This window comes from Lissotriton helveticus, chromosome 7, assembly GCF_964261635.1.
Source record: "Lissotriton helveticus chromosome 7, aLisHel1.1, whole genome shotgun sequence".
Lineage (NCBI taxonomy): Eukaryota > Metazoa > Chordata > Amphibia > Caudata > Salamandridae > Lissotriton > Lissotriton helveticus.
The window spans coordinates 33635045-33649609 of record NC_136068.1 but is presented as its reverse complement, the minus strand read 5'-3'; the positions used below and the strand labels follow the sequence as shown (position 1 = coordinate 33649609).

The 14565-nt window shown below is 48.6% G+C and overlaps 1 protein-coding gene across 1 annotated transcript in view; it reads left to right on the top strand.

Moving 5' to 3' along the window:
- LOC144767960 (cornifelin homolog A-like) overlaps window positions 1-14090 on the top strand; it is a 43724-nt gene extending 29634 nt beyond the window's left edge. Inside the window, exons 3-4 of the mRNA XM_078651314.1 lie at window positions 4729-4865; window positions 10316-14090. Coding sequence (XP_078507440.1) covers window positions 4729-4865; window positions 10316-10405 — 227 coding nt within the window. The 3' untranslated portion in view covers window positions 10406-14090. The remainder of the gene's footprint in view (window positions 1-4728; window positions 4866-10315) is intronic.
- Window positions 14091-14565: the final 475 nt, after the last annotated feature.

The window sequence follows — 14565 nt, the reverse complement described above, 5'->3', positions numbered from 1 at the left end:
ACCGACTGCACACACATGATGCACACAGGCACACACACATAGACATCAGTGAGCATCACCGACTGCACACACATGATGCACACAGGCACACACACATAGACATCGGTGAGCATCACCGACTGCACACACATGATGCACACAGGCACACACACATAGACATCGGTGAGCATCACCAACTGCACACACATGATGCACACAGGCACACACACATAGACATCGGTGAGCATCACCGACTGCACACACATGATGCACACAGGCACACACACATAGACATCAGTGAGCATCACCGACTGCACACACATGATGCACACAGGCACACACACATAGACATCAGTGAGCATCACAGGCTGCACACACATGATGCACACAGGTACACACACATAGACATCGGTGAGCATCACAGGCTGCACACACATGATGCACACAGGCACACACACATAGACATCGGTGAGCATCACCGACTGCACACACATGATGCACACAGGCACACACACATAGACATCGGTGAGCATCACCAACTGCACATACATGATGCACACAGGCACACACAGACATCGGTGAGCATCACCGACTGCACACACATGATGCACACAGGCACACACACATAGACATCGGTGAGCATCACCGACTGCACACATGATGCACACAGGCACACACACATAGACATCGGTGAGCATCACAGACTGCACACACATGATGCACACAGGCACACACACATAGACATTGGTGAGCATCACCGACTGCTCACACATGATGCACACAGGCACACACACATAGACATCAGTGAGCATCACAGAGCTGCACACACATGATGCACACAGGCACACACACATAGACATCGGTGAGCATCACAGACTGCACACACATGATGCACACAGGCACACACACACAGACATCGGTGAGCATCACAGACTGCACACACATGATGCACACAGGCACACACACATAGACATCGGTGAGCATCACCGACTGCACACACATGATGCACACAGGCACACACACATAGACATCGGTGAGCATCACAGACTGCACACACATGATGCACACAGGCACACACACATAGACATCGGTGAGCGTCACCGACTGCACACACATGATGCACACAGGCACACACACATAGACATCGGTGAGCATCACAGACTGCACACACATGATGCACACAGGCACACACACATAGACATCGGTGAGCATCACCGACTGCACACACATGATGCACACAGGCACACACACATAGACATCAGTGAGCATCACCGACTGCACACACATGATGCACACAGGCACACACACATAGACATCAGTGAGCATCACAGGCTGCACACACATGATGCACACAGGTACACACACATAGACATCGGTGAGCATCACAGGCTGCACACACATGATGCACACAGGCACACACACATAGACATCGGTGAGCATCACCGACTGCACACACATGATGCACACAGGCACACACACACAGACATCAGTGAGCATCACAGACTGCACACACATGATGCACACAGGCACACACACACAGACATCAGTGAGCATCACCGACTGCACACACATGATGCACACAGGCACACACACACACAGACATCAGTGAGCATCACCGACTGCACACACATGATGCACACAGGCACACACACATAGACATCAGTGAGCATCACCGACTGCACACACATGATGCACACAGGCACACACACATAGACATCAGTGAGCATCACCGACTGCACACACATGATGCACACAGGCACACACACATAGACATCGGTGAGCATCACTGACTGCACACACATGATGCACACATGCACACGTGCACTTCAGCACACACACGGGCATCTACAAGTATCACACACTGCACACACAGACTTCTGCTGATTAATATGCACTGCACACAAACAACACACTCAGGCACACACACATGGGAATCCGGCAGTATCACACACTGCACATGTCACACAAGTACATGTGAAGTCTTCCACATGTTTGGGCATCTATGAGTATCACACACTGCACATCTGGGCACATGGTCACCTGGGATAATTAAACATTGCAACACAAATGACAAACAAAAGTGCTTGTGCACTCACACACACATGTATGACCATCACAGACTGCACACACATACACAGGCACATGTGCACTCAAGCATACACACACACAGACATCTGTGAGCTTTACACAGTCCACACAAACAGCACACACAGGCACACAACAACTCAGTCACACACACATGGGCATAATGCAGTATCACATATTGCAACACACGTTACACACAGGCGCACTTGCACTCTGGCACACATACATAAGTGTCTATGAGTATTTAACATTGTACACATACAGACACATGCATTCAGGAACACAGACAGACATCTATAAGTATCACACCCCATACACACATGACATGCACACACATGACGTGCACACACAGGCACACATACACAGGTATCTGAATATTTCACACTGTACACATACAGACACATGCATTCAGGAACACACACGGGCATCAATAAGTCACATCCCGTACACACACTTTGTGCACACACAGGTTGTGCACACAGAGGCATATCTTCACTCAGGCGCACACACAGACACACCTCTGTTCCCTCACCATCTCATAGCCCCCGCTGTACCAGACACCAACCAACTGCCAACGAGGAATCGCTGTTTGTTTTCCAGTTTAGCTGGGGTCCTAGGGCCGGATGCACTAAGCATTGTAATGGTCGCAAATGCTACGGTTTGGCACATGCAACTGTTACAAAGCTTTTTCTTATTATCTTATCCTATTTTAGTAATTGGAAAAGTTTCTCAGACTCCTGAAATGAGATTCTGAATGGATGTTGATACAGTATCTGGAAAGGACAGGCTGTAAGGCGTCCCTTCCAAATACCAATCTCTGCCTAATATAGCAATGTTCTGTGGCCAAACCCCATTAGCAAAACATTGATATTTAACTGACACATCAAAGGAGGTGTTAATCCATTTGCAAAGATGAATGTAAAAAACTAAAAAATAGTAGGCAGGGGACTACATTAGCACTGCCTTCTCTTGAACAAACATGAATAAAATGTACTATCATTTGTAAATGCAATCCCATTTCTTTTAAGAAAAATGAGCTGCATTAAAGAAAAAAAAAGTTTGTCTTACTAAAAAAACAATCACAGACATGGTGGTCGGCTGACCCCAGCAGGCTGCCATCCCTGTGATGGCCTCCAATTACAGGGAGTTGGAATCTGGAGTCCAACCGTAATAATATAATGACCTACTGTTATACAATTCCTACTAATTAAGTAGAACTCTGTATCTGGGCAACATAAACTTCGGAACAGGGGAGCTCAGTTCACACAGATCATCACAAGATGTTGGCTCAATTTCTAGCTGGCTCAAGTGCCCCATCTGAACCCCATAACCTTACCAGGGTACCAGATGGTATCAGCAACCTCAAACATGACCACTCTTATTCCCCAAGGAAATGGTGGAAACAGATCTACCCTTTCATTGTTTACTTTCACATGCCCAAGGTAAAACACAAGAAAGATACGAATATGGCTTTTCAAACAATTCTTGAAACAATCGCATTCTTGTATAGGAAGCGTGAGCTGCAATTATTAGGCAGATGAAACTAAAGCATTGTAACCAGCAGTACTAGAATGGTGAAAAGGATAAACAATTCAACCATCATATCGTTACTATGTGATTATTCTTATCCACCTATCTAGTACTACCTATACTGTTGAGAGCCTAGTGAGAGTACTCTGTGCCAGATCCATTGGGATAGCCTAACCCCCACATACCTGGGTACGATGTGCCAGGAAGCAGGTCTGATGGAGAGCAGACAACCCTCTTTTTCAGGATAGAGGTCAGAAGCAGTCACACTGCACCGTATTCCGGGACCATCCCGGCAGAAGTGCTCCTCTGCCAAATGTTGCACAGAGGCTGTTTATATAATAAAAACACCATTCCAACCACACTGTGTCAAAGGTGCAGAGCTGATACAGTTGTTTGTCTGGAGCCTTGGACATGTCTCCAACCGGACAACCAAATACAAGGACATCACGTTCTATGTGCCTAGCCTTGTACAGAGTGTACAAAGAACATGATAATAATACTTACTAAGAAATTAACTGCATGTATAATAGATTCTCAGTACATTGTCGTGTAAGTGTAAACCATGTAAAAAGTCACCATTAGAAAAAGATGTCAAGTCAAACGTGAAACTAAAATGGAAACTAAAATGGAGACTCAGAGGAGGCACTGAAGTACCTCACTGCACTACTACGATTTGGAATTTTTCGAACTGACCTACTAGTGCACAAGTCGATTCTTAGATTACTTTACTGGTTGCAAATAGTGACCAATACATTGTGACCCATCGATAGTGCACATGGCCTCTGCTTTGCTACTGGGAAGCGGATTTTGGTAGCTTGGGTACAGTTGCAACAGTATTGGCTCAGCCCACTTTTCTACCCTGCTGACCGCTGGACTGCGCCAAGGTTGTGGATTTACCCCGGGGGCTACTGAGCCCTTGGTTTGATGCAGATCCAACCTCTTGAGGCCTCACAGACAAACTAGTCTGGCGCCTTCTGGAAAGGCCACAAGAGAGAGGGGGCACAGTGAAGCTGTAGCATGTTTGGTGAATCCCCCCTCCATCTGTAAATGGGTTGGGTAGAATGGAAGGGCGTCTGGAAGACTAGTACAGGAAGTTACTTCTTTGCATTGTCCTAACCCCCTCTCTCTTTCCAGGTCTGTGTGGCACTTTCGTACCCTGCATCCTGATGTGCCGGGTCTCCAAGGACTTTGGGGAGCACTTCTGCCTGCCATGTCTGCCTGGGGCCTTCCTCGCCCTGCGAGCCGCAATGAGGGAGCGATGGCGCATTGAGGTAAGAGGGTGCTATGATTGCTACTGGCTTCTCAGGGGCTGATATTCTGAGTTGGACAATATATTTTTGGGTATACAAGGCCTGGCATAAGAAGAAGGAGTGGAGGGAAATGGGTCAAAACAGAATGGTGAACATGTGTGTGTGTATTTTCAGGATTGTCAGTTATATGTATTTGGGTATCACTACATGTTTGAGTGTGTGTTTAGGTGTGCCAGTATGCCTGTGTGTGTGCGTGCACATGTTCAGGTGTATCAGCATGTTTTGAGATGTGCTTGCATGGGTGTTTAGGTGTTTCAGTATCTCTGTGTGTTTAGGGGTTTTAGAATGTGTTTGGAAAAGTATGTAGGGTGTTTGTTTAGAATGTTTGTATGTTTGTTTAGGCATCTCCAAGTGTTTTGGGGTGTGTTTGGATGGGTGTTTCAGTATATCAGTATGTGTGCGAGTGTGTATACATATGTGTTTAGGCATGTCTGAGTGTTTTTGGGCTGTGTTTAGGTGTATCAGTATGTGTGTGTGTGTGTTTGGATGTGTGCGTGTGTGTGCAAACATGCTTAGGCATCTCCGAATGTTTAGGGGTGTGTTTGGGTGTATATTTAGGTGTATCAGTATGTGTGTGTGTACACATGTGTTTAGGCATCTACGAGTGCTTCGGGTGTGTTTGAGTGTATGTTTAGGTGTATCTGTATGTGTGCGCACACATGTATTTAGGCGTCTGTATGTTTTGGGGTGTGTTTGGGTGAGTGTTCAAGTGTTTCCGTTTCTTTATTTGTTTTGGGGTGTCAGAATGGGTTCAGAAGCATGTGTAGGGAGTGTGTATGTGCATAGGCATCTCTGAATGTTTTGGGGGTGTTTTTAGGTGTATCATTCTGCTGTGTACGTGTGTTTAGATGTCTCCGTATGTTCTGGAGTGTCTTTGGGTGTGTGTTTTTAGGTGTATCATTATGCTGTGTACGTGTGTTTAGATTTCTCAGTATGTTTTTGGGATGTGTTTGGCTGGGTGTATAGATGTATCGGCATGTCTGTGTGTGTTTTCAGGCCTGTCAGTTGTATTTGTGTGTGTATATCACTGTGTTTGCGTGTATGTTTAGGTGTATCAGTCTGTGTCTGCGTGCACGTGTTTAGGTGTCTCAGTGTGTTTTGGGGTGTGTTTAGGTGTATCAATATGTTGTGTGTGTTTAGGCATCCCAGTATTTTTGGGGGTATGTCTGAGACTTTGAGTGTTTAAGGGAGGTTAAGGAGGGAAGGGGTGCCCGAGGGGGAAAGGGGAGGTTGGGGAGGGAAGGGGTGCCCGAGGGGGGAGAGGGAGGTTGAGGAGGGAAGGGGTGCCCGAGGGGGGAGAGGGAGGTTGAGGAGGGAAGGGGTGCCCGAGGGGGGAGAGGGAGGTTGAGGAGGGAAGGGGTGTCGGGGGGGGAAAGGGAGGAAGGGGTGACTGAAGGGGAGGTTGAGGAGGGAAGGGGTTCCCGAGGGGGTAGAGGGAGGTTGATGAGGGAAGGTGTGCCCGGGGGGGAAAGGGGAGGTTGAGGAGGGAAGGGGTACCTGAGGGGGTAGTGGGAGGTTGAGGAGGGAAGGGGTGGGTTTACGGTGCATGGGGTGTGCATGAGGTTGGATCTTGGTGAAGTGGGATGATAATGGGTTACGATGGGGGGGTTTACGGTGCATGGGCTGTGCATGAGGTTGGGTCTTGGTGAAGTGGGATGAGAATGGGTTACGATGGGTGGGTTTACGGTGCATGGGGTGTGCATGAGGTTGGGTCTTGGTGAAGTGGGGTGAGAATGGGTTACGATGGGTGGGTTCCCGAGGGGGTAGAGGGAGGCCGAGGAGGGAAGGAGTGCCCGAGGGGGAATGGGTACCCGAGGGGGTAGTGGGAGGTTGAGGAGGGAAGGGGTGGGTTTACGGTGCATGGGGTGTGCATGAGGTTGGGTCTTGGTGAAGTGGGATGAGAATGGGTTACGAACGGTGGGTTTACTTTACATGGGATGTGCATGAGGTTGGGTCTTGGTGAAGTGGGATGAGAATGGGTTACGATGGGTGGGTTCCCGAGGGGGTAGAGGGAGGCTGAGGAGGGAAGGAGTGCCCGAGGGGGAATGGGTACCCGAGGGGGTAGTGGGAGGTTGAGGAGGGAAGGGGTGGGTTTACGGTGCATGGGGTGTGCATGAGGTTGGGTCTTGGTGAAGTGGGATGAGAATGGGTTACGAACGGTGGGTTTACTTTACATGGGATGTGCATGAGGTTGGGTCTTGGTGAAGTGGGATGAGAATGGGTTACGATAGGTGGGTGTACGGTGCATGGGGTGTGCATGAGGTTGGGTCTTGGTGAAGTGGCATGAGAATGGGTTACGATGGGTGGGTTTATGGTGCATGCATGAGGTGGGGTCTTGGTGAAGTGGGGTGAGACTGGGTTACAAGGGGTGGGTTTACGGTACATGGTGCGTGCATGAGGTTGGGTCTTGGTGAAGTGGGATGAGAATGGGTTACGATGGGTGGGTTTACGGTGCATGGGGTGTGCATGAGGTTGGGTCTTGGTGAAGTGGGATGAGTATGGGCTACGATCGGTCGGTTTACGGTGCATGGGGTGTGCATGAGGTTGAGTCTTGGTGAAGTGGGATGAGAATGGGTTACGATAGGTGGGTTTACGGTGCATGGGGTGTGCATGAGGTTGAGTCTTGGTAGAGTGGGATGAGAACGGGTTATGATGGGTGGGTTTACTTTACATGGGATGTGCATGAGGTTGGGTCTTGGTGAAGTGGGATGAGAATGGGTTACGATGGGTGGGTTTACGGTGCCTGGGGTGTGCATGAGGTTGGGTTTTGGTGAAGTGGGATGAGAATGTGTTACGATGTGTGGGTTTACGGTGCATGGGGTGTGCATGAGGTTGGGTCTTGGTGAAGTGGGATGAGAATGGGTTATGATGGGTGGGTTTACTTTACATGGGATGTGCATGAGGTTGGGTCTTGGTGAAGTGGGATGAGAATGGGTTACGATGGGTGGGTTTACGGTGCATGGATGTGCATGAGGTTGGGTTTTGGTGAAGTGGGAAGAGAATGTATTACGATGTGTGGGTTTACGGTGCATGGGGTGTGCATGAGGTTGGGTCTTGGTGAAGTGAGGTGAGACTGGGTTACGATGGGTGGGTTTATGGTGCATGCTTGAGGTTGGGTCTTGGTGAAGTGAGGTGAGACTGGGTTACGATGGGTGGGTTTACGGTACATGGTGCATGCATGAGGTTGGGTCTTGGTGAAGTGGGATGACAATGGGTTACGATGGGTGGGTTTACGGTGCATGCATGAGGTGGGGTCTTGGTCATACGCGATGAGAATGCTTCAAGAGTGGGAGCGGGGAGAGTGGGAGGAAATGTTTGTCTGGGAGGACAGTCAATTTGTGATTACAGTTCTATTTGCATGGAAGATTAGGGAGGGGAGGAAAGTGTAGTGGTGTGGGAGAGTATCAGATCGTGGGGTGGAGGGTATACTGACAGGTGTGGTTTGTCGGGTGTAAGTGAGTATTGATGGCATGCAAGGGGGCTCAAATAGTGCAGATGGGGGGAGGAGTCGCAGTTGTGAGTCGAGAGCATATGGATTGAGGTAGTGAGTTAGGACAAGTGCGTGTGGTGTGTAAGGGGACTGAAGAAGGTCTGGGGGATTTCTTCACAAAGGGAGGATATTGCATGGCGTAGAAGCGGCGAGGAGTGGCTATTGGGGGGAGTCAAATGCAGAGGGGGTGTAGCAAGAGAGGATAAGGGGATTAAAGTCAGAGTGATTCGGCCGATTGTGTGTAGGGTTGGGGTTGAGCAGCATCATGTGGTGATGGTCTAATTAGTGTGATGGAGTCAGAGGGGTGAGAGGTCGGCACGTGGAAGAACTAGAGAATCTATCTTGGGCAGTAAAATGAGGAGGGAAGGGGTGGACGTTGCAGTGTGTTTGAGACTTTTGTGAGCAGGGGTTGGTCAGTCTCGTTAGCAAGAATCAGCTTGGTTTGTGGGAAGTGGAGTTGAATTGGGGGGTCGCAACAGGAGGCAGGGTGGCAGCAGTGGGGCACACCCAGGGATACACAGCTAGAGAGAGGGTTGCAGCAGTACATCACACCCAGTGAGATGCAGCTGGAGGAGTGGTGGCAGCAATGGGGCACACCCAGTGAGATGCAGCAGGGGTGGTGTTCGAGCAGTGGCGTACACCCAGTGACAGGTAGCTGAAGCACAGTGGCAGCAGTGGGGCACACCCAGTGATACACAGCTAGAGAGAGGGTTGCAGCAGTGGAGTACACCCACTGAGGTGCAGCTGGAATGGGGTGGCAGCAATGGGACCCACCCTGTAAGGTGCAGCTGGAGGAGGGGTGGCAGCAGGGGGCACACCCTGTGAGAGACAGCTGAAGGGTGGGTGGCAGCAGTGGGACACAGCAAGAGTGATGCAACAGGAAGGGGGTGGCAACTATGGGGCACACCCAGTGAGACTGAGCTGGAGGGAGGTGGCAGCAGTGGGCACATCCAGTGAGGTGCACCAGGAGGGGGCGTGGCAGCAGTGGGGCACACCCAGGGAGACGCAGCTGGAAGGCAGTGGCAGCAGTGGGGCACACCCAGGGTGACGCAGCTGGAAGAGGGGTGGCAGCAGTGGGGCACACCCAGTGAAGTGCAGCAGGAGGGGGGGCAGCAGTGGGGCACACCCAGTGAGACTCAGCTGCATTAGGGTGGCAGCAGTGGGGCACACCCAGTGAGACTCCGCTGCATTAGGGTGGCAGCAGTGGGGCACACCCAGTGAGACTCAGCTGCATTAGGGTGGCAGCAGTGGGGCACACCCAAGGAGACGCAGCTGGAAGACAGTGGCAGCAGTGGGGCACACCCAGGGAGACGCAGCTGGAAGACAGTGGCAGCAGTGGGGCACACCCAGTGATGGGCAGCTGAAGCACAGTGGCATCAGGAGACCCCCTCAGGGGGTGGCAGCAGTGCGGCACTCCCAGTAAGACTCAGCTGGATTAGGGTGGCAACAGTGGGACACACCCAGTGAGATGCAGCAGGAGGGGGTTGGAGACAGTGAGGCACACCCAGTGAGACGAGGCTGGAGCGGGGTGGCAGTAGTTGGGCACACTCAGTGAGATGCAGCAGGGGTGGTTTTCGAGCAGTGGAGCACACCCAGTGACAGGCAGCTGAAGCACAGTGGCAGCAGTGAGACACACTTAGTGAGATGCAGCTGCAGGGGGTGGCAGCAGTTGGGCACACCCAGTGAGACTCAGCTGCATTAGGGTGGCAACAGTGGGGCACACCCAGTGAGATGAAGCTGGAGCATGGTGGCAGCAGGGGGCACACCCAGTGAGATGCAGCTGGAGCAGGGTGGCAGCAGGGGGCACACCCAGTGAGATGCAGCTAAAGGGGTGGCAGCAGGGGGCACACCCAGTAAGATGCAACAGGAGGGGTGGCATCAGTCGGGCACACTTGCTCACTTCCTCTCTTTCCTTCCACAGGGCACCATCTGTCATGACTTCTGCTGCCAGTGCTTCTGCGGGCACTGCATGCTGTGCCAGATGGCGAGGGAGCTGAAGACAAGGCAGTGAGGCACCCCAAAAGGCCACGGGGTGCTTGGCCAACTCTTCCCAAAGAATGGGTCTGCTCCGGATTTCTGATCCACAACATCCACTGTGCCACGGCTTGCTATGCGGGTCCTTCATCGTAATGAACAAATGAACAAAGATTAATTGAAGCAGCCCTACTGCTTTAATGTACAGATACATACCATGTAAGCCTCTGCAGGTCCATTATATACCAATTAAGGCCTGGTTTTCAAGCCTCTGCTACCTCCGTGCTCTCTCTCTAGTACCCCTACCTCGTTAACATGCAGATAAGGACTTTATACAAGTTTGTGCTTTACTAGTAACCCTTAAGATGAATGTACGATGTTACATCGCATACATTCACAACGTAGTATTTTACAGCACGTTCGTTACAACGCAAGTCGTTACATGATTTACTATTCCAGCTCCAGTGTGTGGAACAGTAGGGAAGGTGATGGAATAGTAAATCATACTACTCCTTAGTGTAGAGCGCCATCCAGCGCAAGTCGTTGTAATGACTTGCGTTGTAATAACCGAGTTGCAAAGCTATCGCAGTGTAACAACTGCGTTGTAAAGGTTGTTCTCCCTTAAGATATAGAGCTGCTTACAAGTTCCTCACCTGCCTCACCCCCTAAACCGCCTGCCCTACACCCCATGTATGGAGACCCCCGCAACGGCTTAGGGAGCCCGACTAGGACAGGTTCTGGTATTACTGTCATTTTATGCAAAACTGTTGTCACATGTCCTGAGTGACGTCACTATTTGCCTTTACAACTATTCTTTATTCATGTGAATAAGCTTTTTTGGAAGAACCATGTCTGTGTTTTGCTGGTAACGGAGACACTACTTTTTAATCGCCTCCGTAGTCTCATAAAGACCCAAAGGCCAGACTCCATACTATGTTGACGAGGCTTCATTTTCTGCTCTGTCATTGGCCAGCCGACATTTGAACCTGTGAAAGTGTCAAATCATCCAGATGACCTTGGCAAACACCTAATGCGACATCCATCTGGGACAAGTTCTGTTTTATCTATTCTTGAAGTTCAGACAGTAAATATGACGCAAACAATGTAGTCTGAATTGACATACTTTTGTCATACTGGTTTGTCTAAAGACTGTCACATGGACACCTACAAGGTATGTCTAGAATTTGATGAAAATTCCCCCATGTGGGGTAAAGATCAGTGGCCAGTACTATAAGAACCCCACTAACTCAGAGAAGTCTTTGTGCCAGGTAACCGCACGAGGTCCTGCCGGAGGCTGCCAAAATGCGGCAGCCGCATCCCTATCCTGAGAGCCGACACTGATCCAATGGCGGCAGAAGAAGAACTGAGCCCCGCTGATGTGAGTTTTCCTTTCGAGGGAACACTCTCTTCGGAATATTACGGCTTCATGCTGTAAATAGTCATGCAGTGCGCTAAATCCCAATAAACTCTAAATGCAAGCTAAGCTCCTCCATGCTCTCATAGTATAGCACATAGAAGTAGTCCTGCGGTGCTAGGTTGCCGAATGACATTCCAACTATATTAGAGTTGTGCATATTAGTTTCATTGTTAGTGACATGCGTTAGTGCTGTTTTAATAATATTCTGTGTGGTTAATATTCATGTGATAAGCAACAGGATGAGCCTGTTGAATTAAACATTTAAGCATAAAGTGGATTTTCTTAGTGCGGAACTTGTGGGTGATAATATATAGCAAAAAAAAATGAGTTTGATCTTCCAGTGCCTCCTTTTTAAAGGACTAACCTGTGACTGACTTAAAAAACTCAATGAAGAAATTTACACAAAAAGTTGAGCCAAATTGGATGTGAATAACCAAGGAGTCCCTGACCCCCTTTTAAGAGAACTGTTGGTTACCCAAAAAGCAAGGATACCACATCAACAAGCGTGTTGAGTGGGGTTGTGCGGGCCTAAATGACTTGGATTTTCACGCTCAAGTGTTGGTGCCCTGAACCAAGTACAGGAACCCCTGGGTGGGAAAGTCAAACCCTGTAGAACTAAGCCAAAGTCTCAATTTATGCAACATGACGCCCAACTCCAGCATTAAAATGCGTTGGACCTTTGAGTAGTTGTTTAAATACGCACACGCGAGAAAACCACCATTACACTTACACGGAGACGTCTGTAGTAGTTATTGTTGCCTTCTACAAGCAATAAGGGAGCTGCTATTGCTGTATTTTTTTTAAGCTTGAATATTAAACGGTTATTCCCCACCTACTGGTTTGTGTGCCTTTTGAATCAGATGTTTTTTAATTTGTTTGATTAAAATGGCGACTCCTGTTGTGATAGGAGTAAACTGCAGCGAGACAATAATACAACTTCTCAGGAATAGAGGTGTCCCGATACGGGGGGCAACAGTTCCATATGTAACAGCTGCATATGCAGCGAAACCGACAGCACCACCCGCACATTATAGGCAGCAACACTGGAACTATGCAGCAGGGGGAGGTCAAATTATGTGGCCGTGTTATGTAAATTATGTTGCAAAAAAAGGCAAATTATGACTAATATAGTAATACGCAACCGAAAGGTGACCAGCCAACCTTTAGAAAGAGTCTTCCGTTACAGGGCAACATGTGTTCCTGCGTTTTTAGTAACTTTTGAACTGTTTAAGCTAGGACCAACATTTTTATTGTTAAAATCTGCAGGTTATGAGGCAGATGATGGATTATGTGGCAAATCTATAATATGCAGAAATTGCCGCTGACGTACAATCGCATAATTCCAGTGGCCCTGAATATAGGGCATGCCAGTATCTGGTAGCCCCTTTGATTTACCATGAGCACCAACATTGGTTTGCTGGTATGCTACCTCCGTACACATACACACACACACACACGCTAGAGTGGGTTCCTTTAGTAATGAAGGGGCTACGTGGCTAGTACTGTTATGTTTCATATAGGTACCCTAATACAGGCCCGGGTAAGATCATACACCTTCACCTACATTATCTCCCTAATACTACACAGTGACGAGCCTTTAGGATTGAACCTTTACCTAGTTCTAGACCTAGGTGCAGAAGGAGGGTTTTTCCTGAACAATAGCGTCCAATGGACTCATACAGTATGAATGAATATTCATTAGGGTTCTTGGAACCCAGGCAGGGGTTACACCACCTACCCCACCTTATCTACCTACAAGGTTCATCCCATACGTCATCCTCAAATCCAACAATGGCTTATACATGAAACAAGGGACAAAGAAACCCTAGATACTTTTTGTATAAATACTGCACATCTTGCTAGGGTTGGTAGAAGGAACCAAGACTCTCAGACCGACACACTGACCAAAGACGCGGAGGCTCCTGCTAGCAGACGCTCCAGCTGACAGTGGTCTAACACATCCCTTGTGGGTGTCCAACTCGAGACCAGGACTGGGTCTCATGCTCTCTCACTTCAGGAAATGGAGTTTGACTAAATCCTAGAGGGATTCTTGGCTTCACACCTATTCACCTGGTAGATACACTTAGGCACATCTAGATAGGCATCGTAGGAGTATGCACACTTTTGTCCTGCATTTTATATTCATGTCTGTATTCATGCTTATTGCAAGATGGTAGAATGTACTATGCTTTTATTTTAATTGTACTGCTGATCATATACATCTGCTACTGTCTAACTGTTGTTGCAGCACATCTATTTTACACTAGAAGAACAAATGTACAATAAATTCTTTTTGTAACACGCCCGACTGTTTCTTCTGTATAACTCTCTGAGACTGAATAAATGAGCACGAGTGAGTAGTATATTGTTTCCATAGTGCTGAGGGATCAGGGTTGTCATGTTCTGAGGTTGCCAGAAACTGTTCTCTCTCTGATAAGAGGAGATTCTAGTGGCACTGCGAGCTAGCTAAAACAGACAGGCTAACATTCTCAGTGGGGGTGTACGGAACCAGTCTGCCACCAAACCCACAGTTTATGTTATCCAAACGCGCAGGTCCTGTATGGGTAATATAGGGCCATATGTATCAACAAACTATTCTGCATTTCCTAAATAGCGAATTTTAAGGAATCGCTATTTAGGAATTGCAAAATGGTATGTATGAAAAAAAATCGCTATTTTTTAGCGATTCCTTAATCTTCCTTATTTGCGAATTCACATTTTGCGAATTCGCAATTAAGGAATAATTTTCAATGCATTCCTATGGGCCAGGAGCCCCATAG